The 27,727-nt window shown below is 36.7% G+C and overlaps 1 protein-coding gene across 1 annotated transcript; it reads left to right on the forward strand.

Annotated features, from left to right (window-relative positions):
• Positions 1-387: 387 nt before the first annotated feature.
• On the forward strand, positions 388-27,299 carry TSGA10 (testis specific 10). Its single transcript, XM_049834444.1, is given in 17 exon segments — positions 388-424; positions 1,170-1,235; positions 2,613-2,813; positions 3,295-3,450; positions 3,803-3,976; positions 4,142-4,219; positions 6,808-6,959; positions 8,405-8,520; positions 13,525-13,679; positions 14,879-14,934; positions 15,163-15,331; positions 17,475-17,585; positions 18,158-18,343; positions 20,039-20,248; positions 22,624-22,826; positions 23,135-23,239; positions 27,058-27,299. Coding segments are annotated over 16 exon segments (2,232 nt in total). The 5' UTR covers positions 388-424; positions 1,170-1,214; the 3' UTR covers positions 27,197-27,299.
• The last annotated feature ends 428 nt before the right edge of the window (positions 27,300-27,727 follow it).

The following is a 27,727-nucleotide window of genomic DNA, read 5'->3' on the forward strand; positions in this document are numbered from 1 at the left end:
AGCATAAACATTAAGGATCAGATTCTCTACTGTCCAGAACACTTCAAAATTAATGTGTTCAGAATGGTGCTAGTAGTGTGCATATTCTTCCTTGGTGAATAATGTATACTGATTTTTTTGTTGTTGTTAAGCATAAATTACTTCTTATTATAAAATACTCCCTGCAAATCCTTGAAGATGAGGTAAAATACTTTCTTCCTCCTTGTCCTTACAGATTGAAGATCTGAAGAAGATAAACCATGAACTAAGGCAACATGTCATACAACTTCTTGATAAGAAGCAGGTGGTGGAAAGTGAAGTGGATAGGTTCACCTGTAAAAAAGATCATCTGTGTAAAGAACTGGCTGTAAATGGCAAACTGTCTGAGCAGCTGGAGAAAGAATTGCTGTTCAATACTGCTGATAAGGAGCTTGAGGAAGCAAAGGTATCTGTTTATTAGAATTAATACTGTCCTGTGATATTTAATGTTGGTTGCTAATATTATGGGGAACTGTTTTGGTTTGGGGTTTTTTGTTTGTTTGTTTGTTTGTTTGTTTTTACCTTTTGGGCTGAATATCTACCTTTCATCTCTGCTATGAAGTATATTTGCTGGGATGAAAGAGGAGTAGGTTCTGGCCAGTGTGGTATTTTTCAGGTGTGGATGGTTCAAGTATTAAAATCATGCTTGCAGTTGGAAAGAGTGTAATTTCAGTGAAAACTGCTTTTGATTTCACAAGATAATGGAAAATTGCATTCTATGCACATGCAATTACGTAATTTAGTAGTAGTAGTCAGATGGGAGAAAGCATATTCTTTGTTTGCCATTAGTGTAACTACATACTTATTTCTTTAGCCCATAGGTATAGTCAAACTGTCCCTGTTTTAAAAAGTTCCTCCATAAGACAGTTCTAGGAAAACATATCCCATACTTCCTTTTTCATTCACTCACCTGAGAGTAACTCAACTGTTAATGTTTTTCCTAATCCTAGACTGCATCTGAAGATAAAACTTTTAACTGATTCCCTTCTAGATTGAGTTTATTGTTACTAAATAGTATGTTTTCAGCCTACTCAAACTAGAAAACGTACAAAATGCTTCTTTGGACTAGAACAGTTGAGCTAAAATGCTGGATTTGCACTAATGATTATACAAAACTAATGCATCTCTTGGTCTCAATTTTTTTATGGTAGATTCAAATTCGACACCAGCAGAACAAGATAAAGAACCTGGAACATATGGTAAAAACACTAAAATCTGTGAATTAAACGTGTATCCTTAATATATATGTAGCTATGAAATCAGGTCATTTCCATATGAAATTAATACTTGTACAAGTGAATTTCAGTTGCTTTGTTTTCACTGAATGACAGTCAAGTTATAGAATGGATAAACATATCTGTTTTCTTGTAGTTCTCTCTCTCTAGGGGGACGGGAATCTGTTTCTGTTTTGCAACTAGCCTGTAATGATTTTGCTTTTGAGAATCTTAATTTTTTTACAAAATTGCATGTAACTGTTTTGAATACCTTGTAAATCACTTGCAAAACAGAAAGAAGTAACATTTTTTATTTAAAATTTTTATCTTAATATTCCATCTTCCTTAAGGTGTAATGATACTGTTGGAACATTTCGAAATGTATACAATGATGTAATTTTAGAAATATTTGCCAGTGGTAAATGTAACTTAAATTAACATTTGAATTTATTAAGTGGACTCATTAATTTGCTTCCAGTATAAATTGATAGGGAATTTTTTTTTATGTGTTCAAGATAATAATTTCTTGCTGTAATTAAAAGATTTGTCTCAAATTTCAGGGGGGGTGGGATGGGTTGGTTGGGGTTTTTTTCTTTCCTGTATAAAATATTTGACCTTATGCCACAATCCTGCAAAGAACCCCCTCTGGAAAAAAAACCACTGACCACCTAGAGCTTATTGCTTAATTACCCTGATCCTTCAGCCAGAAAGCTTGGGATTTGAGAGCTAGATTCACTGAGAGATTCAGGTGATTAATTTATAACTTTTCAGGGATTTAAAGACCTACTTCTGCATGTGTCTTAAAAATAATAAATTTGCAGAGTTTAGTATTCCTTAGGTGCTTAAGCTTTTATGAGTCCAGGTATTTCCAACAGATAGATTGTAGCAGAGAGGGATTTGGTGTGCAATTTTGAACTTTGGAATTGTTGTTGTTTGGAATCTGTTTTAGGCCCCTGCATGGTTTCCTGGATTTCAACTATACTTATTTGCACATTACTTTACTTCCATTTCAGAAATTCACCTTTCGTGGATCTTAAGCAAGCATAGTGGCCTAATTGCTTTCATATCTAAAAATTCATTAGATATTCCAATACAAATCTACTTAATTGTCCTCCTTAGTTTTGAACTGATATCTTCCAAGTTAATTAACATTTAGCTTTTATTGTCCTTTTCTGTCCTGTTAGAGTCCTTTTAGAAGGACTTTCAGATGTATTCTGCAGTATAACAAAAAAGAGACATTCAGAAGTTACTTTAAAGTACTAATTAGATATCTGCTTCATCTTCATTTTGAAGAGTATGGTTATCCATTTTACACTGAAGTATCATTCATTACAAATGTTCTATTTCATTGAATGAATTCTCTCATATTTGCACATGCAGATTATTTTACAAACAGAAGCTGAAATAAAGCAAGGGAGGTCACCTTCAAGGCTTGATACCTTTATTAAGACATTGGAAGAGGACAAAGATTACTATAAATGTGAGACTGAGAATTTGTTGAAGGTATTTCGAAACGCGTTTTCAAGTCCTAAGCAAACCTCTACTTGTGACAGCATGTCAAAAAAATTTTCATCCATCCAGGTGAGCTTAAGAAAACACTTTGGAAGAGGAGGAATGCATTTTTTTAGAATGTTGGTTTATCTTATGCTAAACTACCAAAGCCATAATTACCAGGAAGAAAAACTAATTGATTATAAATGGAAGGATGCATAAGATGGGAATGGGCCAATAATGTGAACTTAACTGCTGCTTTACACTGCATGCATATATATCACTTTAAATAGTTACTGACAACTGCTTACATTTTATGTAATTATTAACATGATTGTCAGTACCATTTGTGATAGACGTTTGCTGCTCAAAATAAATGTGTATTTTAGAAAATGGTATGTGTATCTGGTCTCTAATAGTAAGAAATATGTATGTACAGTCTTGACTATCTAGAGGTTACTAGGTTGAAGGCTTATTAAATCTTTCATAGAAATTTCCAAACCAGATATAATAAGAAAGCATATCAAGTTTTATTTCTCTACTTTAAAGTTATATCACCTTATTCTTTAAGGGAGTGAGTTCTGATCCAGAAGTTTTGAAAATACTGAGAGAACGTGAAGAACTGAAGTCAGCGCTGAAAAAATATCAGCGCCATGTGGCAGAAATTCAGGGTAACTTCAAGGTTTTAACAGCTGAGAGAGACAAAATTGTCAATCTTTATGAACAGGTAATTTTATTTATATTTGTATGATTAATTAAAATAACTTAAGGTGATGTGCAAAAAAAAAATCCTATTTTTGTTTTTGTGTGAAAAAGAAAAAAAATGCAAAGCATTTGTTTAAAAAATAGAAAAAAAGTTATGGAAATTCTGTGATTTGAATCTGTTGGTTAAATACAAGTCTGTAAGTGGTGTCCTGATTAAGAACACTTTCCTGCATTGAGGAATATATGCACAAATCATTACTTCATCTTTGATATTACACAGTTTCTGGGATGCTCTGCATTACTAGCCATATGCCATAGGGATACATTACATTGTCTATTCCATATTTCTGTTATGCTGCTGTTTTTAAAAACAGGCACAGGAAGAGATTTCCCGACTTCGTCAGGAAGTTATCAAATGCCCCAGGACTCCTAAAACTACTGTGACAGCTCAGGCTATGTTAAGACATGTGGAGATAGAAAGGGATACAGCACTGTCAGATTTCCGAAGGATGACTACAGAACGTGATAGCCTCAGGGAGCAGTTAAAGGTTTGATTCTCCCCTCCCGCCCCAGGTTATTTTAACATGAAAACTGCTTAGTAGTCTAATTAAAGTCGCTGAAGATTTGTAATCCTGGAGAGTTAATGGCATTACATGTCTGTGGTGAGTTCAGACGTGCTCTATATGTGATTTTGTTGTTGTTGTTTGATACAGATTTCCCAAGAGACTGCATTTAATGAACAGGCTCATTTGGAACAGAGAATTGAAGAGCTAGAAACGACTATTCAAAATGTAAGGGAAAATAATTATTTATGGAATTGTAAATGTAATACAGGTGATGTTCATGGTTAACCCTGCAGGACCTGCCTGACCACTTTCTATCAGGAAACAACAGGCTGAGAGCAGTGGATGTTATTTACCCATACTGTAGCAAGGCTTTTGGCACTGTTACCCAGTGTTCTTGTATCCAGGTTAGGATGTTATTGTCTGGATGTGTGGGCAGCTAGATGGGGAAAAATTTGACTGGATGGTCAGTCTTACCAGGTAGCAGTTAGTTTGGTCTGGGGACTGTTAACATGGAGCACTACAGGGGTTTGTTCTGAGGCCTATCCTGTTTAACATCTTTATCAGTGACCTGAAGGAGGCAACAGAATGCATGCTCATGAAGTTTGCAGATGACACCAGATTAGGGAAAGCTGTTGATATACTCAATAGCAGGGCTGTCATCCATAGGCACCAAGACAGGTAGGAAGAATGGACAACAGGAACCTTATGAAGACCAACAGGGATGAATGCCAAGTTCTGAATTTGGGAAGAAGAGCCACTGGCGCCAATACAGGTTGGGGACCAATGAGTTTGGGAACAGCTCTGCTGAAAATTCAGGCCCCGGAGGCCTTGGTGTACAGCAAGCTGTACATGAGTCAGCAGTATGCCATGGTGGCAAAGAAGGCCAAGAAGGTACTAGGCTGTGTGAACAAGACACAGCCAGTAGCTCAAGGGAAGTGATTGTCCCCCTCTGCTGAGCACTCATTAGACCACATCTGGAATACACCACATCCAGTTTTGCCACCATGGTACAAGAAACACATTGCCAAACTGGAGCGAGTTTAATGGAGGACTCCCACGATAGTTGGGGCTGGAATACTTCCGTATGAGAGGAGACTGGTGGAACTGGGCTTGTTCCACCTTGAGTAGAGGTGGTTTAAGGGGGATGTAAGTCCTACCTGCCAGTAGTCATACAGAAGTCAGAAACAGGCCTTTCATAGCAATGCATGGTGGAAGGATGAGCAGCATTAGGCATCAGTTGAAACAAGAAGGGTTCAGGCTGAGTACAAGAAAATACTTCTTTCCCATGAGGACAGTTGAGCAGTCCGCAGCCTTGGAGATTTTCAAGACCTGACTGGACAAAGCCCTGAGCAACCTGACCTCAGAGCTGGCCCTGCTTAGAGCAGGAGTTTAGACTAGAGACCTCCTAGAGTCCATTCCGGTGTGAATTATCTTATGATTGTATATTATTAAGGCCTGATGCTCCAAAACCAAATGTTACTGTAGTGTTCTGGCAAGTCCTATTTAATATGGTTTAAATTACTTGTATGTGCAATTGTTTGCTAACATATGGCACTAAAACAGAAAATGAAAACATTAATACAATGAATATAAATCTTTAGTATATTTACAGTCTTGTTAGAACTTGATTTTTTAAATAGATTAACATTGATTTCTGTAGTGTATCTTTCTTCTACATCTTATGGTTATAAATTCTGGTTCATTTTATTTTTCCCCTTCAGTCTCTTAAATCCTACCAGGTTTATATGTATAGTTCCAAAGATTATAATATTAAACTGAGTGCATCTGTGATGAAGAATACACTGTAGGCTTAAATAGCTTCCATACTCTGAGTAGTAAATTAGCTTTAATCACACGCTTGACAGATGATGTGTAGTGAATATTGGGTATAGTCCTGTTTTAGGTACATCATCTTATTTCTTCGGTTCATTTGGTACCCTTTGAGGGCGATACATCAATGTGAAATTTTTGGCACTAGTATTGAAGAAGTTACTGTGTACCAGAGGCTTACGGACTTGCTCTTTAGATGTCTGACCTTTGATTATAGTAACACAGAAATTAGTACTGAAAGAATCAGTAAATGAGGAGAGGGATGAGGTGAGAATTTTTTACCTTGAAAGAGCTGTTTCAAATAATTTATAAAGGACAGTTCTTTGAATGTTACATGTAAGCATTTTAACAAAGAAACGCATCTTTCTTTAAACTGGAGATTTCAAACTAATTTTGCTGGAGTCTGTGCAAGAGGTTTTGGACCCGTTCTTTGTTCTATGTACAGAAGGTACCTAGAGGTAAAGACCTTGTTGTGGTTACTTCGTCATATAGTGCTTTATGCAAGTGTTTCACAGTGATTTCTCTATCTAGTTATCAGCATAGCTATATAACTTAGTAGAGGCCTAAAGCTGTCATTGGTAGTGTTGTATCCTGAACTGGGGTTTCTCCCTTCATACACTCACAGTGATGTCTTCTGTTATGTTATTTTGCACTGCAAACTTTTAATGTTGATCAATGCCAAACGCTTTTGCCCTTGGGCATAATTACCAACCTAAAATTTACATTAATAAATCAAAATATTCCCAGAGATCTGAAAGACAGGAAATTGATGGTTGTCCTTCAAAGGAAGTGAAAAATCACATTTCAGCTCTTTGCCAACTACCTTCAGTAGACTTGGAGTCAGGCCCTGAGTAAATGAGATACTTGGACATTTCTTCAGTAAAATATTTGTGCTAAAAACAGAGTAGAATTTGAATTAATAGGAGAAATTCTATGTATAAATTAGCGCTTTTTTGGCTTTTAATATTTAATTGTATTTATAGTTAGGTAGTGAACGGTTAGAACAGATGTCTGAAGTGGCACTAATGAAAGACACCATTGATTCTCTGGAAACTGAGATGAAAAGATTGGCAAGAAGAGCACTGGACTCTGAAACTGAGCTGAGCCGACAGGAAGCTGAATATGTTTCACTTCGGTAAGTAAAAGTATATAATTGCATTAGTTTGACGAGTAACGTCAGCCTATATTCATTGGTTTTCATAACTGTTATATAGCTCAAAGGCAAAGGAGTTTACAATAGTTGTTCTTATGAGTCATCCTTCTTTTTGGAATGAAATTGTTTTCCTCATTGCTTATTTATATGTAAATCTTCTTGGCTTGTTGATATTATGATATGCTGAAGACCATCTTCAGTGAAAAAGTAAAATTCACTCTGACTTAGAGTTAGGAGCTTTCTATTAGAGGCTGCAGGGATTGATGTTTTTTGGTAAATTGCATATGAATTACTTTTTTTTTTTTTCATTTTTTGTTGTTGCTTTTATAGAGGCAAGCAGACACACATAAACTAATGAGTGTCACATGTAGTTAGTTTCAAACATCCTTTTCTTAGTCTTGGAGCTTTTTCATGAGAGGAAATAAAACTGAAGCCTTGCATAGGGTTTATGGCCTGCTGCTCAACTGGAGTTGCTAACCATGTTCAGAAGTATGTAGTAGGACTAGGCTCAATCGAAGCCTTTAGGGAATAAAGCATAGGTCAGTGAGTGCAAGATACAAAAAGATAATTTACTGACTGGAAGTAAAGATCAATCATGTGTGAAGTTTGTGTGGAGAGATACGAAGGACTAGATCACAGACTGAACTAGGCTACAGAGTGAACAGACTGCAAGAGAAGATACTGGGACGATTTCCTCTTGTATTTCCTTAAATACAATTCAGTTAGGCAAACACTATCCTACACCTGCATGTTCTTACAAGTGACTGGTGAACTTGACACATGGGTGTTGTAGGGTTTTTGTTGGATTTTGATTGGTGGGAATGCTGGGTACTAGCGTGCAGTGTTGTGCTGGCCCACAATACCTTTCTAAGGATACTGTAACCTTTCTAAGGATACAGTTCTGAGTTATTGCTGCTTTATAATAAATTGTCAGATTTATGAATACTGTAAAAATTGAGTTGTTGAAGATTAGTTGCTGCTACTGAAGTATCTTTTTCTTTTCCCCCTCAAACCAGGCTGATAGTTCTTGTCAGTTTTTTCAACAGTTTGAGAATCATTAATATTACTACATGATTTGAACGTATTAATATTACTACATTGATTTGACTTGGGTATAACTTGAAATAGGTCAGGCATTCTAATGTATGTCCCAAGTGATGATTTATATTTTAATAATTTTCGAGAAGTTTTTATGTCCACCTGTTATAAAGAATATTTCTTACTTTTCTGTGATTCTTTACAGAAGTATTCAGACTTTAATATCCAGAGATTAAAGTTAACATCAATAAAATATCCCAAATAGTCTAAAATATACAGAAGAATCTCACTTTTTCCTAACTTCTGCAATTTTAGTGACATTTCAAAAAGGAAAAAAAATTAATATATAAACATCTGAATTCTCCTGTTTAATGCTTCTGCTTTTCCAGTTTATTGAATGAAAAGACAGAACAGAGTCTTTCAGAGACTCAGCGAAGCCTTGTTAAGAAAAAATATGAAATGCAACTTGCCCAAGAGAAAATTATGCTTTTGGATGAAAAAATCGGTGAGTGACAGGTACCATCTTTTTAATAAAATTCAGTAGGCTAATTGTTAATGCTTTTTTCTTTTTTATCCTTATGGGTTGAAAGAAAGTGTTGAATGCAAATAAACATACTTTTGACAGTTTTAACATTTCAAGTGCAAAACATTTGTTTTCATTCATTACTGGAAGGTTTTTGCATTTTAAAATTATGTAATAAAGCTCTTGCAAGTAAGTTTCAGTGACAACACATACTGTCAGCTGAACAAGGTGTGTTGGTAGCAATGTGCAGTGTCTGAGCATATCAGTTACATTTATGATCCACTAAGGCAGTGGTAGCACCTCTCGGCACCATAAGGTGATGATGATGGAATCAGGAAAACATCCTTTATAGTATATATCCTATACTGTGTGTTGCACCTTTTTTATATTATGGAAGTAAACAAGGTGGATGCAGGAGTATTCCTGTAGTGCCAAGGAATATGTTCTCAATTCCAAAGTTACAACTGTATTATTTCTATAGATGCAGTTGGACATAATCTGTTTTCAAATGCAGTGCTGAATTTGTGAAGGGAGAATAAAGCTAACCTATAACTAATTACATTTAATGTTAGAGCTGACTAATGCTACTAAAATACCTTGTTTTCTGTTAACTGGAATTTGAAATTTGTAATTATTTGGTTTTAAATATTTCATTTGAGGTGAACATTTAATTCAAATGAATAAGCATTTCATCAAAGTGAACTTAATTTTTTTTAATGTTTTGGCTAAGGTGTTTAAGCCACTCCTGAGAAGGCTAGAGAAAAAGATGTTTTGTCCACATTTAAAACAAAATATGTGGATTTTGAAGTCCTGTACTCCTGGTACAGTAAAGTAGGGACTTAATGTTTGATAGGCATGTCAGCCTAAGTGTTGTTGCATGCTTTGGGTCATTCCCAGGAAACGTCTCCAAATTAAGTGTATTTTAAGCCTACCAAAAAAAAAAATAAAAATCAGTTCATTAAAGCTGAATAGAGACTTCAGAATTTGGCATATGAGGTCTCATATAATCTGACTGAAGCATGTTCCAATCTAGATTCATTAGCATTTTTCATTACTGTGAGGCAAGTCCAGGCAAAGAAACTTGAAATTCATGGAGACTGTCTGTATTGTGCTATTATCCTGTGACCACAGGGATAACAGTGGAAGATGCTGAAGGAGAGGAACCACAATGTAGGTGTGGGGAAAGGATGTACTGAGAGAAGAAAGTTGAGAGGTTTTAACTGCAGGATCAATAAGGAGAGGATACTAAGATTACAATTTGGATGAGGCAGCACAATCCTAGTGAAATAGGTAGGAGAAGTAAAGTTAATAAAGACCTAGAGACAAGTGAAGAATAGGAATATTGGCTGGATAAGAATTTGCAATGAGGAGGATTGGTTGTCAGAGGAGACTGTAAGTGTGAAACAGTGAGATTGGGAGTCAGTGAATGGAGAAACAGAGTGTGGATGTGGTACCAGGGAAAGCTGGGGCAATGCAAGAAATCAGAGTCTGAAAATTAGTAAAGTGAGGGGAGAGAGTGAAGAAGGATCAGAGACATCCAGTGAGAAGAGCTAATATGAAATGGTTAAAGAGACTGGAAAGATCCTAAAAATTGGGTGACTAGTTCGGAGATTGTGGGTAGGGCTTGGAGCTATTGGACACGCGCCGTGACTAGTACCTCTGAGCAACTATACACACAGGATATTTAGGACTTGGACAGTAATGCTGAAAGCAGGAGAAAGATTGGAAGTAAAAGGAGGTTGAGATGGAAAATGTGGATTTAGGAGTTTAGTATTAGTAGGGAAGGAGTCTAGGATGAGAATCCTTAAGACTTGGGGCTGACCAAAGTGAAGAGAAAGGATAAGCAGGTAATTGTATCTTCTTGGAGAGGTAGAATTGGAGAAGATGGAAGAAAAGTGTGTGTGTCCATTGGAGAACCTTTTCCCTTTTTTGGAGTCTGGAATGGAACTAGGGATTTCCAAGTCTTGTGTTTACCTTCTCTTGTCAGCAAAATAATGTACACTTGGCAAAGTGTCTCTTTTCCAGTGCTTGTCTGCAGAGAGAACAGCAGTATAGTCCCACAATGGCTTGTCTTTTATGTCATGTGATGTGACACATGATGGGAATCCAAATGGTGCTTTTTGTTTTTCACACAAGTTAAGAGACAAACACTAAGAAGTTGGGAATGCCAGTCTTAAGGTTGTCTGTACTACTTAAAAACTAACCTGGGGTTTATTTATTAACTTATGGTATTGTTTTTAATTACACTATCATGTGGTGTCTTTCTATAGGAGTCTTTGTGCCAACTTTTGCAGAGTTTTGTAGGGAGTAAATCAGTGTTGTCTAGTGAAGCAAGCTTATCTGACAGATCTTCTCCTTAGCCAAAAATACAGTGAATAAAACAGGTAACTGCAGAAAGAGAAAGCACATGCTATTTAAACTGTTAAATATTGTTATGCAGTGTTTTATACTATTGCTGTCTGTACATTAGAATTTTGGGGTGATACACAAACTTTTCAGAATTGCTCAGTAACTACACATATGACCTATTTTCTAAGTGCCTGATTTGAGGCTTTGGTTATTAATTTTCAGAAATGTTGAGTACTTACAGCTGTAGCAGCAATCCATGGTTGTTTTTTTATCATGTAATACTTTCTATCCTGAAAATTTAGGTCACAGTTTGGGCATCCAAAATAATCAGATAGAATTTTCAATTGATCTTTGTGCCTCCATTCCTCCTCTGTAAAATGGTGGTAACACACTGTTGCTTAGAATCACAGAATGGTTGAGGTTGGAAGGCGCTTCTGAAGGTCATCTTGTCCAAACTCTCTTCTCAAGCAGGGCCACCTAGAGCCAGTTGCCCAGGACCATGTCTAGATGGCTTTTGAATATCTCCAAGGAAGGAGACTCTGTAACCTCCCTGGGCAACCTGTTCCAGTGATCAGTCATCCTCACAGTAAAAAAATAAAAGTGTTTCCTGATGTTCAGAGGGAACCTCCTGTGTTTCAGTTTGTGCCCATTGCCTCTTATCCTGTCCCTGGGCACCACTGAAAAGAGCCTAGCTCTGTTCTCTTTGCACCCTTCCTTCAGGTATTTATATAAATTTATGAGATCCCCCTCTGAGCCTTCTTTTCTCCAGGCTAAACAGTCCCAGCTCTCGGCTTTTCCTCATAGGAGAGATGCTCCATCCCTCAGTCATCTTCATGTCCCTTCACTGGACTCTTTGCAGTATGTCCATGTCTCTCTTGTACTGGGGAGACCAGAACTGGACCCAGCACTCTGGATGTGTCTCATCTGAGCTGAGCAGAGGGGAAGGATCACCTCCCTTGACAAGGTGGCAATACTTTTCTTAATGCATCCCAGGATACCAATCACCTTCTTTGCAGCAAGGGCACATTGGTGGCTTATGCTCAACATGTGTCCACAAGGATGCCCAGCTTTCCTGCCAAGCTGCTTTCCAGCTGGGTGGCCCCCAGTGTGTATTGGTGCCTGGGGTTGTTCCTCCCCAGGTGCCGGACTTTGTCCTTCTCCTTGTTGAACTTAATGAGGTTCCTGTCAGCCCATTTCTCCAGCCCGTCAAGGTCCCTCTGGATGGCAGCAGGACCCTCTGGTGTATCAGCTGCTCCTCCCAGTTTTGTGTCATCAGCAAAATTCCTGACCGTACACTCTGCCCCATCATCCAGTTCATCAGTGGAGATGTAAAACAGGACTGGACCCAGTATTAACCCCTGGGGCACACCACTGTTTAGCAGCCTCCAACTAGACTTTGTGCCACTGATCACCACCCTCTGCACCTGGCTGTTCAGACAGTTTTCAGTCCACCTCACTGTCTGCTCATCCAGCCCATATGTCAACAGCTCATCTATGAGTATCTTATGGGAACGTCAAAGGCCTTATTGGACTCAAGGTAGACAACATCCACTGCTCTCCCTTCGTCAACCAGGCCAGTCATTTCATCATAAAAGTTTACCGAGATGGTCAAGTATGACTTCCCCTGGGTGAAGCCATGCTGACTACTACTGATGATTTTCTTGTCCTTAAAATGCCTGGAAATTGTTTCCAGGATTAGCTGCTCCATCAGAATTTTCTTTAGAGCCAGGTTTGAACACTGTCTTAGCAGGCTCCAGAGCCATGCATCCAAAAATATGAGGTGGAAATTTGAGCGCCTTTCATCTTGTGTTTTGAAATAGGGAAAGATTCTGTGGAAAAAATAGAATGTGAATACATGCTATGATGTCCCTGAAAGGACTGAGCTACAGATCATTATACTTTGGATGTTTTATCTCCTGGAAGTGGTTAATAAATATCCTTCAATAAGCCCAATTACACTGATATTTAAAGAGTAATTTGCATCTTGTATGGTTTTTATGAGATGTAAGGTTCACTGTAAGGTTTCTGTGGTTCTCCTCTGTGAATGCAATGTATGTAGATCATATAAGGATTGATTCTCTGAGCATTTAAAGGTAAATGTAGTGTGTAACACCTTATTAGCTGAATGAAGATAGGGAGAGACATCTTTTAGAATTTGATTTTGTAATGAGTAGATTGCTTTTTTCATTATTATCTTTGCAATTTTTAAGTGGTGTTGAATTTTATAATTGCATCTCTCTTACATAAAGTAAATTAAAAAATATTTCAGGAAAAACTAGCTAATATCAGGATATCAGTCTCTTACTTCATCAGTCATTACATGCTGTAGTCTACATATTGCTTCTGTCTATAGTAATTCTGTTTAAGCCTTTATTGTTATGATACTCAAGAAAGTTATTTTTTAATGATCTAAACATTTGTTTTGAGCCAAGTAATTTAAGTCCTTGATCTAAGGAAGAATGCAGTTCTAGAAATATCAGTCAGATTATATTTATATATTTCAAAAAGGTACATGCTTCAGTGTTCTCTTGAAGGGGAGCTTTTGCCACGTTCTTTTACGCTTTAGAAGTGTATCAAAATAATTTTTATTTCAAATGGTTGAATTAATGAAAATGAGACTTTTCTGATTGTGTCCAGATAACTTTTCAAGACAAAGTCTTGTACAACAACAGGAGATCTGTGCTTTGAAAGAAAGAATTGCACAACTTGATAAAGAGAAGGCATCTTTGCAAGACTGTGTGGAAGAAGGAAGAGAGAAGATTGTTACTTTTGAGGAAAGCCTGGCAATTAAAGTATGTTACAACATGTAAATAGTTACAAAAGGTAAATAGGGCAAGGATCTGTTGGGTCATCACACCTATCTTATATTAGTATCTACAACAGTGCTCAGTACTGACCTAGTTCTGCTCCAGTTTCAAGGCAACAATAAAACTCACGTTGACTTCAACAGCAGTAGGTTGGTGCAGTGTTGGTCATCTCATGTTTGATGTTTTGTATGGTTTATACTTATCAAGAGAGGAGACTTTAAGTACTTTCCTGAAGTGGAGAAGAGTAAATTAGCCAATAAAATATTTTATCATAAAATTTAGCCTAAATTCTTCCTTGGGATCCACTGATGTTAAAGATGCAGGGTACTAAATAATATTGCCTTTGTTGTCATTGATGAAGCATCTGAATTACATTTTTTTCACCTTAAGGTATATTGCACAGTGTGATTTTAAACTATATAATGAAGCTGCTTAATTCATGGCTCTGAAATGTTTTTTTTTCACTTCAGCTTAAGTCACCTGGATGTTGATTTAGGCTAGACGAAAGAAGGTATTTTTTAACTGTTGTGGTTGTTAACTCAAGAATTTGCACTGATTTGTAACAAAATCTTAAAGAAAAGATATTGCAGGACAGGCTAAAATCATCTTGCCATAAGCACTAACTTTGTATTTTTAAAACTGTAAATTGTAAAATTGTGTCCGTTTTAGAGAAGAGATGGCTGTGTCTCACCTCTCGTGTCTCCAGTGGAAAATATTTTCTTAGCCTAGCTACGCTTCTTTTAATATCTGTATCCAAAGACAAGGGAGTGAAGTAATATACTTTGTGATGGAATTCTTTTTTTATTAGTTACACACTACCAGACTCTGATAGTTTATTCATTGTAGAAAAGCTGTGATAACTTATCTTACAGGCAGAAGACATAATTTAGTTTTGGGAGTGTGAACCAAATGCTGCTTTTAGAACCACAAAGGATTAAAAAAATCTAATTAAAATTATTATATTCTGCGGAAGATAATAATATTTGTTCCTTTATTTGCCAAATTAAATTTATCAGAATTTTCAGCTCTGAACAGTACATGATGACACTTGGAAAACCACAATCCATTTTGCCTTACACAGTTAAATTAATCAGCTAGCTGAATAAAAGGAAATATAATGTTTTTTCCCCATTTATACTGAAGAGTGGTGAGAGGTTTATTTTAATTTTGTATTTCTTTTCAAGGAGAAAATAATTTCGGATTTCAAGATTCTGATTTCTGAGTTGGAGTGTTCCACAAAGTAAGGATGAAATGTCAAGATCATTATAAAATTTTGATTAACTTATAAGATTAGCTCAAAAATTGAATCATAGGATATGCTAATGTGTAAATATTTTTTAGTCTATTAAATATTAAAATGTTACAGCTTTGTTTCATGACTTGCAAACTTAACCACTGGAAAAGCTATCATTTGTATTAGGTTGGGCAGTATTGTCGTACCTGAAGAACTTTTTTATTTGCTGCATAGAAAATCTGCTGAAGCACTCTGTACCTGTGAGAAAGATATCACCAGTTTGCATCAACAGCTACAAGAAACCAACAAAGAACTTGTACAGACTAACAAGAACAGAGAATCATTAGCTCAGGAGAATGACAGGTTACAAGAGCATCTTTCTAATATTAAGCAAGAAAATCAGGTATATTTGTACAGAGAGCCTTTGACTAAAAAGGAAAATGGTGTATTTTTCAAGTACTATGTAGAATTGGTGTGCCGTCATCTGAAATAAATCTGCAAACTAGTTTTTAAGCTCATTTTTCAAACTCTGATTTTTCCCTTATTGCTCAGCTGACTTGTATAAAGATGACCAGCGATTCTTATGTAATAGTTTGGATGTTTATCTTGAGGAACAGCTAATTAATGGTTTTTTTCTGATCTTCAAATGAAAACAATGTGGCAGTTATAACTATTGTTTATATGGAAAAGTAGCAGGAGCAGCAAGTATTTCTTGTACTGTGCTGTGGCTGGCCTAGAATACTTAAAAGCTTATGAATTTGACTTGCTAATAATTTAACACAGTACACATTTTAATAAGGTTCAAAACTTTATTGATAGTATTTATGTTCCTTTGAAGTGGCTTTTGGATAACAGATGCTGGAAATATTTGGTTATAATACAACATTACATTATCTACTGTGTTCTTTGTCTGTGTGCAGTTCCTAATGAAAGCAGTTAAAATACTTAAAGTGTCATCTGCACACACAATGCTCATGCATCAATGTGTTTTCCAAGCAGCTAGGAATTAAGCTTAATACCTGTAGTAGTTCATTACTGTGTAATGTTCTGTTTTTTCTTCTCCTTCTTCAACTTCTTGCCTTCATTTAGATTTTCTGATACTTTATCTTTCTTCTCTGCACTTATTCTACTGCTTAGGATATCTTTGTCTTTGAAAATACTTTCTGCTCATCTGGCTTTCTTCTCTAGAAGCGCTACCCAGTTTTGAAGGAGCAAATTAACTTTCACCTGATGTTAGGTGTATATAAAAGTTTTAAGTCATGAAGGCTCCCTTTTAAGTAAAGTCCTCTGGAAGGAGATTCATCCCATCCCAGTTTTTAAAGCAATTCATTCTATGTGTCTCTCTCCTTTCATTACAGAGGAAGCCTAGCTAACTAGTTAGATCAGGTGCCCCGTTCTGCACCGCAAAAATTAGGTGAGACAGCTCTCATTCTAAATAACTCATCTCTCAAACATATTAATCATTTCTATTTAGCACCCGAGTATCCTAGAAAAGTCAGGGCTCGTAGTAGCGTTAACTGCCAAAGGTACTCCAAGGAATCGCTATTCTTCACCTTCTCTCAGAATCACAGTTGCTACTGGTGAGATCAGCTAGTACAAAGCACAGCCTCCTGTTGCTTCTAGCTACTTTTGAAAGCTTCACGGTTTTCTTTGCAATGCCTGGGTGCTTGTAGAAGCAGTTCGAAACAAAAAGTCTTAGCCTCACAAGATCAACTCCTTGTTCATAGGCTTGCTTCTATAATATGTATTGGTTCCTCTAGGATCTTCCATTGATTTAGGTGATAAAGTATTTAAAGTAGCATTCTCATTTCTTCACTTGGGCTTCCTGGAAAAGTTCACAGATTTCCAGAGCACCTTTCTCAGCAACTCACAGCCTTTTCACAGCAGGAATAGGGGGTTTCTCCGTAGCCTTCTCAACATCCCACCCCCCCCCCGCCCCTTCCCCAGTTCCTGCAGCTGAATGTTCTAGTATTTTTGTAAGGAAGGAAGGGTTTCTGAACAGAGCAGTTCAAGACAGCCTTTCTGCAGTTTTTTTCCTCATTCTGTTCTTTCTCAAGCAGTAGTTGCCAGAAATTCTGTGTGCATTCTCCTAATGCTTGTGGCTTTATTTCTCCTGATTAGGAGATAACCACATAATTAGTTAATTCAATTGTTTAGCTTTCTTCTGCTTTTTCAAATGTGGGCTTTTAAGAGACTGTAACATGTAAAAAAGGGGGAGCTGACTCTGAGCCCTGCCTCTTATATGGGGCAGGTTATTTTGTTATGACCATCTAGCTGCTAAATAAATCGTCTATATTTTTCTTCTTAACTGCTACATTCTTTTATTGACATTTTTCTTCTTTTTAAGAAGACTTAGCATTATTTGTAAGTCAAAGAAAATATTTTTGACATGCAAGTTTTTTTTAATAGAAATATACATGGTTTAGACTATATAGCCTTTAAATAATGAGTTAAGCCATAGATTTTAGATACACACTAATTCTATTTTTTTTTGTAAAGGTACAAACAGTATACTTTAACCTTATGAAACAAGTATTTCTTCATAGGCACTATATAAAAAACTGGCAAAGTACCAAACTGAGTTTGATGATATGAAGTTGAAAGCCCAGGAATCAAGTACAGATATTATCAGGCTGAAGGGTGTACTGAAGTCTAAAGTGAGTATATGGATTAAACTTGTTAATAAAAGCTGGTGGTTTAATTAAAAATGAAATTTTAGCCATATTTCCATGGAAGAATTTGCTTCCTAGTCAAAACTTACTTGCATTCTACTAATATGTTTTTATTAGTTTGAACACATTTTCTTAGCTATTTTTGCAGTACGCAAGTAATGAAGTATATTTCATTGTGGTTTTATATATATATACGTGTGTGTGTTTATTAAACTTAAAAATTCAGACAGTGAATAATACAGAGACTTGAAACACTTTTCTCTTTGTTACCATATGGGATATTAATAGTAAAAAAAAAATATTTCTGCAGGATATTGCTATACCTTGTATTGGTAATGTTAATCTAGCCATTTTTAACAGATGTGTTTTGAACATTAAAATATGGCCATCTTGAACAAAACACTGTTTCTTGAGAAGGCTCTTGATATTTTGGCTAAATGGCAAAGTTTTCAGTGGAAAGAGAACATCCAATACTATGTCATACCTGTAGATCTATAGATATCCCTATTTTGTGAAGCCTGCTGTAAATTATTAAACAAACAAGCTTTATGTGTTAGGAGAGAGAGAACTGTGAGCTTTTGGAGGATTACCACAAAGCCCGTGAACAAGGAGAAAGTTGGGAAGCAAAATATCATCAAGCAGAAGCAGATTGTAGCTCTGTTAGGCTGACACTGATCAGTGCGGAGTCTGAGAACCACAGATTGAAAGAGAAAATGGAGTCCCTTGAAACAGAGATGGAGCAAGTAAGTTGAAGTTGTTCTTTCCATAGTTCACACTGGAAATGGTCTGGTAGTATTTTAAGCCTGGAACTGTTTAAAATTATGCTTAATGCCACTTCTCATATTTTAGAGATACGTGCTATAGTGAGCTGCATAGAGTTTGAATTTATTTAATAACATGACTAGCACTAGTCACACTTGGAAAAAAAATCTTAAAAAATAATAGCATATTTCAAGGAAAAAAATATATATTATGAATTATAAAATGCTGTCATGTTTGGAATGACTGAAGGCGTAATGTCACACACAATGCCACAGCATACCTGAAACATACTTATTGCTTTGTCACCTGTTACGTTCCTGTGCCTGCTTTTCTCACTTCCAGCTTTACAACCTTCTTTCTACCACTTTAGATGTCCCAAAGAGCCTCTTCCCACTTGAAAATCTGAAGAACTTAAAAGGAAATGCACAGCATGGCTTTGAAAATACATTATGAACATATAAACTATATTCTGATTTTGGGTTGTTACGGTTTTTGTTGCAGCTCATCTCTGCTTCCTGAATATCACATAGGCTACTGAGGGCTATCCATGCACATTAGATACTCAAGAAGAATTGAACTACTGCTGTTCAAAAAGTGGATGAGAACATAACAGCAGCAAAACAGCACAGGAAGATTATGTGACAGATTTTGACATTTTCTAAATATGGTAAAACTGGTACATGGTCCTAGTTTGTCCAGTGAGCTTCGAACAAGAAGAGATTTCATCCTAATTCCTTCCCACATGCCTGCTATTAAGTATAGGAATAAACAGGCCTCTTCATGAAAACTGTCAACAAACTGAGTCGGAACTCCAGTTGTCACGTTCAGGTTCATAGTAGTTATAAGGCACATATCTAAACCAGAAGTTTTTATCAAAAATCGTAACGTGCTTAGTAGTGCTCTGTGTTCCTTGTGCTTTTTTTTAGGCAAGACAAAGCTAGAATTAATGTAATGTGGTCCCCCTACAATCATCTCTTTGGATCTCATTCCTAATAAATCCTTCAAGGAGGTCACAGTGCTTTATCTGTCCCTTTGCTCTGTAACCTCCCAGACTCATTCTGCCACCCACTGAAAATAAAGTAGTTAAAAGTGACCAGAAATTCAAGTGTCACTGGGCAAAGTACAGGATTTTTTTCAAAACAGAAAAACGTAAGTTATGTTAATTTTAAATATACAAAATTCTAAATGCTTTTAGTCAGAACTGCTGCTACTGGCTTGTAGACTTTTCTTTAGTGTGACTTCTGTCATCTCTTAGTCATGCCTGAGTTTATGGGTGGCAGCAGTATAAACATGACTGACAGTATCTCAGCATTCACTTATCATCTACATGCAAGAATACATTTTATTGCTAAAATAAGACGGTCTCATCTGAAAAAGAAATGTGGCCCATGGCAGAATTTTGAACCTTATTAGCTCTGCAGAAGGAATAGAATTCTAGGAATAGAGTTTAGAATGTCTCTAGCTGATGTTGCTGTCAGAAGCAAGAGCTATTCTCTTGTAGTTTTTATATGTGGGAGTTATTTAAAGAAATAACTTTGAAGTTTATTCCAGAATAAATTACTGCTGCCTCTTAAAATTCACCACAATTACATAGGGATATTTTTGTAGGATTTTGGAAGCAGCTTTAAATTTTCTTTGCAGTAGAGTTTTGATTATCTGATACTGCTTTACTGTAGCGTTTAACAACAGAAGCAGCATACAAGTCTCAGATTTCTGCCTTAAGCAAATCTCTTGTGAAAATGGAAGGAAAACTTCAAAAATTACATTGGGAGAGAGTCTCTATACTTGCAAATCTCACATCTACATAAGAACTTTGCATTAAACTAGATGCAGTCAAAGAACTATTAAATCAGCAGTTAACTTCCTTAGCAGAGAAGGTAGAAAGGGTATGTGAAATGAAATATATTAGAAAAATAAGTTTATGTTAACGTTTTACTTAAGGGATCTAAATCTACTTTGGGGTCTAGAATGATCAAATAAATCCTTACTGATGACTACTGTTTCAATTTTTTGAATTTTAATTTGGCATTCCTCAGGGGCTTACTACTCAGAGGGTGGATGCTGTATACTATTTGAAAAGCACACTGCTTTGAAAGGTTTTATTATGAATACTCAAAAGTCAGGACTTAAAATTACTGCTTGTTTTCTTGAAACATATCTTGGATTTTACAACTAGTCACTAAATAAGCAGAATAGCTGGAGTAGTTTATTAGCAAAAAAACTTGACATGGACTTTAAAATGCTTGACTGTTTCAGGAAGTATCAATATCTCTTTAATAATCTTTCCTTAATTTCCATTGAAAATCAATTTCTGTTGACCTTGATTTTTACCAAAACTATGAAATTAATGTTTGATAGGCATTTTTTTAAAAACTTAGCTTGGATAAACTCTGAAAAATTGTTCATACATACTCAGATTATTCAGATATTTCCAGTATGATTCTATAACTGCCCTGTCCATCCTCTGCTCCAGCTGAGATAATTTCTTGTTCTTTACAGGCTTCCAGCATTCTCTTTTAACCTTTATGCCTTTTCCATACACTATGGGTAAAGCTGCTGTTTGACAGTTGGTTATTTGTTCCAGCCAAACGTGTGTAATGTCTTTTGTATGCTTGTGGAATACTCTACACTGCTTTTCATAGGGAAGAGTTCCAGCATATGACATTTGTCTGAAGCTTTCATGAGATCTGATATGACTAAACCTTCCTGGATCCTTCTGTCAGATTGTCAGTGAAGGGACTTGCTGGGACTGTGGAGAGCAGCAACAATTTCAGGAGAGAAAAATGCAGAAATCCAGTTGGAAAGTTGGAGAAAAGTCTGAAGTTGGGAAACTTTCGCTAATTTTTTCATACCTTTCAACAAGTAGTCTTTCATCAGCCATGTATAACCTTCAGATAGGGCTCTTATTTTACATAGTATTCTAATGCAGAAATCTGCATTACTAGACTGCAGCACATGTATATTCAGAAGTGACAACTAAACCTGATGCTGAATAATATTGTTCTTTCAGTGTTTCTAATACTGTATATTTTCCTATAACTTATGCTGTCTGCAGTTTTCAGTATTCTTTTGTTCTGAAATACAAAAGTAGAATATCAAAGCTGTTTATCAGCAAAAGAACTAAATTTTTGATTGACAGTTAGTAGAAAATTGGATCTTTCAGACTGAAGAAACCTTTTAGTTTAGCTTGGTAAAACAAAAAAAAATTGAGTTCTGCCTTAGAAAGTGAAAAATACTTTTTTCTTTATTTTTTTTTTTTTTCTTTTCCCCTCCCTGTTGGCCTATGACCTGAGTTTTTTCAGTATCTTCCTTGTTTGAACACATAAATGGTTATCTTCTGAAAATTCTGAGGAATGTGCTGGAGAGGTGGGGTGTTTGTTAAGATGTCTCAGTTCATAGATTTACTATGACCTGTGGGTGAGCAGTATTGTGCTTAATGTAAACTAGGTTTGAGTAAAATACAGGTAGAAGTGTTTGCAGCACCCCAAATGGACTCAGTTAGAGATATGCTAAAATGCATACACAAAAAGATGAAGGAAAAATAGCATCCAGCTTATGCTAAGATTAAAACAGGCAGTTTTCTGTGTGTCTGTAGCTGACTCAATACAGATTTTCCTGACTAACTGTCTCTGGAATTATTTTTTTTTTTTCTTTTTGTGTAGTTATGTCCCAGGTATCTCCATTGTTCCCTTTGCAATGGAACATACTAGATTTTATGGGTATTCTTCTTTTTTAGGTTCCCCCAAGAAATATAGATACTTAATCTTTTGGTTTGGATTTTATTAATTTTCCCCTTTCCCCCAGATTTATTCTTGATGCTCCTTTAAGTAAAATAAGTGTAATCTCACTCTGCTGGTGATGCAGATATTGATTTGTTATAGCAGGTGTCATTTCCTGCATGCAAATGGTTAATCAGTAGTTTCTTGCCCCAACAAAATATAGAACTTCCTTCTTCCTCTTTGATGATTCTGTCTACAGTCTGTATTCATTGATATGTATATTTCATGGCATTTTGTCATTTGTATGAACTACATTTATATACAGATATATACATTGGGTGGATTTAAAAATCTGATGCAGGATTTTGACTGAGGGCAAATATAACACTAATCATCCATCCTGGAGTGAGAGCAAATTTTGGTCATTGATTCCAGACTTCCTTTTTTTTAATCTGCCTTTTTTTTTTTTTTTAAAGGTTACCGTAATAGATAGTCAGTAAGCTTAACAGATATACATCTAAAACTTTAAAATTTTTGTTTAGCTGCAGAGCAAGTGTGAGTCTTCCCATTCTGAAATAGAGCTGCTGAGAAAACAACTGGGAAATGAAAGAGCATCTATGAAAAACCTGGAATCTTTGCTTGTGTCCAGTCATGAGAAAGAATTTCAGTCACAGACAGCAAATCAAGAAAAAGACTCTGAAATTCAGTTTCTCAAGGAACAGCTTGCTTTAGCAGAAAATAAACTGTGAGTAAACGACCAGGATAATATTGCAGGTTTTTTCATTCTTCGCAAGTGTATATACATAGAGATGGTTTTATATCTAGCTGTATTTTCAAATGGCAAACGTACCTTGGTTACCTAAAGAGCAGAAGATAGCAAAAACCTGCTTCTGATTTCTCAGCTATACCCTAATAGACTTTTCTGTGTAGTGTTATATTTTACTCCAAAAAATGTTCTTCATCTCAATTGCATGGTATAGCTGCCCTTTTAATTTTGGTAACATGCTTGGAGGATTATAGTTGCTATCTAATTAAAGTGTATGGACTTTACAGTGCTGTGCAGAGTCAAGATTTTACTCAGCTCAGAAATAGAGCAGCTCAGCTAGAGTCAGAACTGGCTATCACCAAAAGACAGCTGGGGACTGAGCGCTTTGAAAGGCAAGTATATGTGTTTGTATTGAGCCTCCTGCATCTAATTGGGGTGAAATGCAATGTAGTACTAAGACTTAGACTAATTAGTAGGCTAAACAGCAAAGTTTGGTTTTGCTCTGCTCTACATTTCCTCTGTGTTCAGAGGCTATTCATGTCACTGAATTCAGTCTCCGTAGCTGTTATACATGCTGTTTGAATTAGTTGTCTAGGTTCCTTTTATAGCCAATGGAACGAGACAGTGAGATAAACTGCCCTCTATGATTGCCTGTTATAGGATGGGATGGATCACTTTCCTGAAAATGCTTGTCTGTTTTCACTCATTTATAGTGATGCCTGTCTCGATCTATAGTGACAGTCTAGGTGACTAGTTGGCCAGAAAAGTGGTTTATAGACTACTAAGTTCTGTGATATGAATGGCTACCTTTTGGCTACACCTGTGCTAGTTGAACTAAACCAGGTCAGATCATTGACTTGAGGGGTACACACAACTGTATTCTTGTCCATACAGTTGAATTGTTAGTACCCACTCTGGAATTATTTTAGCCTGTACCAACCCACATTCTCCCAGGTACTGCTTGGGGTACAGAAGGTGGTAGGGATGGTTCCCAAATGGCAGTATGGCCACAGTAATTTTTTTTTATTTTTTTTGGGGGGGGGGGGGGACATGACACACATGGGGACGGGGGAGTTTAACAATACGTACCAGCTGTTTCATATGATTTGGCCACAGTCTCAGAGAATGATCCCTAGCCTGCTTCATGAGTTAATCTATATCGTTTTGGTGTCTTAAATGTTTTTTTTTATCTGTGAAACAACAGTACTTCTCTATTTCATGGCTGTATTGAGGATAAAATATTACTGTGTTAGGCATTACTTTGGGTATGTAAAAGAGATGGCTAAAAGAAGCAGAGTGATGTGATTATCACTCATCTCAGGTTTGAGAATCAAATGTCTTGTTTAATTGTAGTAAATTAGTTTGTTGATAATCTGTTCTCTCATAAGTAAGGATGAGGGTTTTGGAGGGGGCATCTCTATACCTGATATTAGGTCTTTTAAAGATGGATTTCTTAAATGTCTCAGTGTACGTTTCAATTTCAAATTGGATTCTCCTTCACCCTGAAGTCATGGCAAAAAGTTATAAACTTTTGGGTTAGATATGCAAGTCAGTTTAAAAGGTGGCACCATTTGTGCTTCTTCAGCTGCATGGAATGAGCCAGACTGTGCTAATACAGGAGTGCCTTTGTTTTAAAAGAAATTTGATCTTCTTCAGACTGTCCTTTCTCTACTCCCCGCTGTGTGAGCGCATCCATCTCATGGTGTATGGGTGCTCCCTGGTAGGGACTGCAACTGTTTCTTCTTGAAGTGTTCATTGGCAGAATGTTGAATCAGCCTCCATACTTAATCTCTTCTCCTAGTTAAGGATAATTTGTTATTCACATGGTTGTTCACAGCTGATTAGCAAAACAAATATTAGAATGAGCTTATGCTGAGGCAAAGATCACCAGTTTTCATTCTTGAAGTGAATTTCTCTTTTACATAAGAGATTTACAAACTTAATTATCTGAATTGTTTTGGAAAGAACAAAGCTAGGTTCCATCATGCAGTCTGTCAGTTGCAAAAACAGTATGCAGAAATCTTAAATAGCAAAGACTGAAATGTTCTTATATAAAAATCTGAGGCTGACATTAGATTTAGCTGTCTTTGAAAGCCTAGAGCTTTGCTTTGCTTTTTTTTTTGCCTTTTTTTTTTTTTTTTTTTTAGCTTTTTCATAAAATCGAAACTGTGTCTCTTCAATGTCCCACAAAGGTTACAAGAATTTTATTTCTTTTCTGTTTTTCCTCAGAAAGTCATGCTTTACAACAGCAGGTATCAATCTCTCTTGCTTGCAGGGAAAGGGATCAAAGCTCCAAGTTGGCTTCTTACAGCCAATCTATTTTTCTGGTACTGGCAAGTGAAAACCAGAAAATTAGCCAGAGAGGAAAAAATACTATCATTAAAGTCAGTATCATGATAGTATATAATGGAAGCAGCGGATGTCAGTACTGACTGGGGTTTTTTTGTTGTCAGTTTAAACAAGTGGGTAGATGATATCCTTGTTCTAAGACTGACTTAGCTAGTCGTATAATGCCTGAAATTAGGAGATGGAAGTGCCAATGCTGTCAGGCCTTGAATGAGCACCAACACAGTGATACCAGGAGGCTTAAGCTGTCTGTCTGGATTTTTCTTTACCAGTCAGGAAAAGCATCTCCCCATCCCTTGCATTCTCCTGACTGCGGAAATAGTTTGGACTCATGTGGAAACAACAGGTTTGATTTATTGTCCTGTTTTGGCTTTGGTGACCAAGCCCAGGGACTGACTCTCAGGTACCCCTGGCCAGCCCCAAGTGCATGACTTGCATATCTTTTTATCCCTTTCTGTTTCTTGACCCTCCTTTTTGCTGCCTTTGTACCTCCTTTTCTCTGCCCCAGGTTACTTTTCCCCATTGGTCATGGTTTTGCTACATTCATACCCAAACTTGGTATTCTACAGGGTGATGTTACCTGTGAGAGGTACAAGCAGCTGCACTCTGACTTCCCACCATTGCCAGCACCATCTTGACCATTAAAGATGGTACAGCATGTGTAGAGTAAAGCTCTTAAGCAATAATGCTAGTAAGACTAGCAGTCAATGTAGATCAGTCTGGTTCTATAGTCTTTACGGTGCAGATGATACCTCCCCAGGCACAAGGTTGTGGGTTGTTGGTAGCTAGGTGGAAGACTTATGTTTCAATGGGCTCCTGCTGCTAGAGCGAGCTCTTTTTCTTGCCTGTAGATTCAGCTCTGTGAGCTGGTGCTGGATCTGATTGCTCTCCTATAGGTTTTGGTGATCTGCTTCAGTGGTCCACTCCATAGGTAGGACTGTGGTAATGGCTGTCACACTGGGGCCAGTTTCAGTTCAAAACCATACAGGCAGTCCTTGTTATACCTTCATTTGCAAGGTTTTGGGCAACTTGGAGCCCTTTTTTGCAGCCTGGGTCAGTGCTATCCTCCCAAAACATCCATTCATTTATAATGAACCATTGTCAAGGTTTTACTGGGGCTATACACTGAAACTCAGGGGTTGTTGTAGCTACCCTTCCTAGTAGTTTCCCAATCCAACCCAGACTAGTTTCTCCTTATGAAACAATTGGCAGCCTGAAATCAGAATGAGTATGTACCTCCAAAATTTTCCAATGTATTATCCAATCCCACATACTTCATCCCCATACATCCAGATGCAGGAGTTATGGATTCATCCAGTATCCAGGCCTCACCCCTTGCAGTCAAAATGACCAGACTACTATTTTACAGCTTTTCCACTGGGGAGTCCAGCATCTCTTAAATATGCATCAGTTTCAGGGCACTTCAGGTAGATTCTAGTCCATTGGCTTTGCCAACTCAAACAGCACAAGAATACCACAAACAACACTGTTCTTACATTAATATCATTGCTGATTATAGTTATTGTCCTTATGTTGCAGACTTGTGAATAACCTTAAAATTAGGCTCTTCCTCCCTAGAAATTTTTACAGTTTTTTAGAGTTTAACCTGCAGCAACCGTGGCTAACTTCTGTCTTTTAGGGAAAATAGAGACAATGGATATGTAGAACTAAATCTGAGTAAGGGAGTAATACAGAGTCACTAATCTGGCTTTCAGAGAAGTATGTAATGAACACCACTTCTCCTTTGAAAATACAATAAAAAAGCTGACGATCTTGAATAGGAAAAAAAAAAATAATGACTGTGAGATAATTTTGATTATTTTTGAAAAGTGCTTAGTCTCACAGTAAAATAATGTTTATTTAGGGAATGTGCTGTACAGGAGCTTCAACGCCAGAATCGTACAATCTCGTATCAGTTAAGTTCTACGTTAAGAACATCATCACCTGAGCATTCCCATCATCGACCTCCTGATTGGTCTCTGGACTGGTCCCTGGAAGGGTAAGTGGTTCAACAACATTTACGTTCCAAACACTAGGGGGGAGGAAGGATGAAATCTGGTCTTTCTTGTGGAAATATTGACTGAATTCCATGGAATTACATAGTTACAAGAAGATTCAGGACCACAATCTTTTGATGATACTCCTTTTGTTTTACTGAGCTGTATCAAAACTATACGGTTAATAGCAACTACTTGCACCAGGCTGCTATAGTCATAAATTCTTAAAAGAGTAATAGAAAAAATGCTACAGAAAATCTCTATTTGACATGCCACCATTTTGTGCAGGTGTAGATGTAAATATTTTCATCTTTCCTACATAAAAGCTCTTACCTATCCAGCCTTTCTTTATCTAGTTGTTTTCAGATAGTTTTTACTCTATATATGTGCATTTTTTACAAGAAACATAAATGCCTTCTAAAAGTCTTAAAATACTTGTAACTCTGAGGAGCAGCAAGCCCAGCTTTCCTTTTAACAATCAGTAAAATGGAGCCCCCACAATATGCAGCTAGTCCCCTGTCAGTTTCAGTCTCAGCT

The sequence above is a fragment of the Accipiter gentilis genome, chromosome 31 (assembly GCF_929443795.1).
Source record: "Accipiter gentilis chromosome 31, bAccGen1.1, whole genome shotgun sequence".
Taxonomy (NCBI): domain Eukaryota; kingdom Metazoa; phylum Chordata; class Aves; order Accipitriformes; family Accipitridae; genus Astur; species Astur gentilis.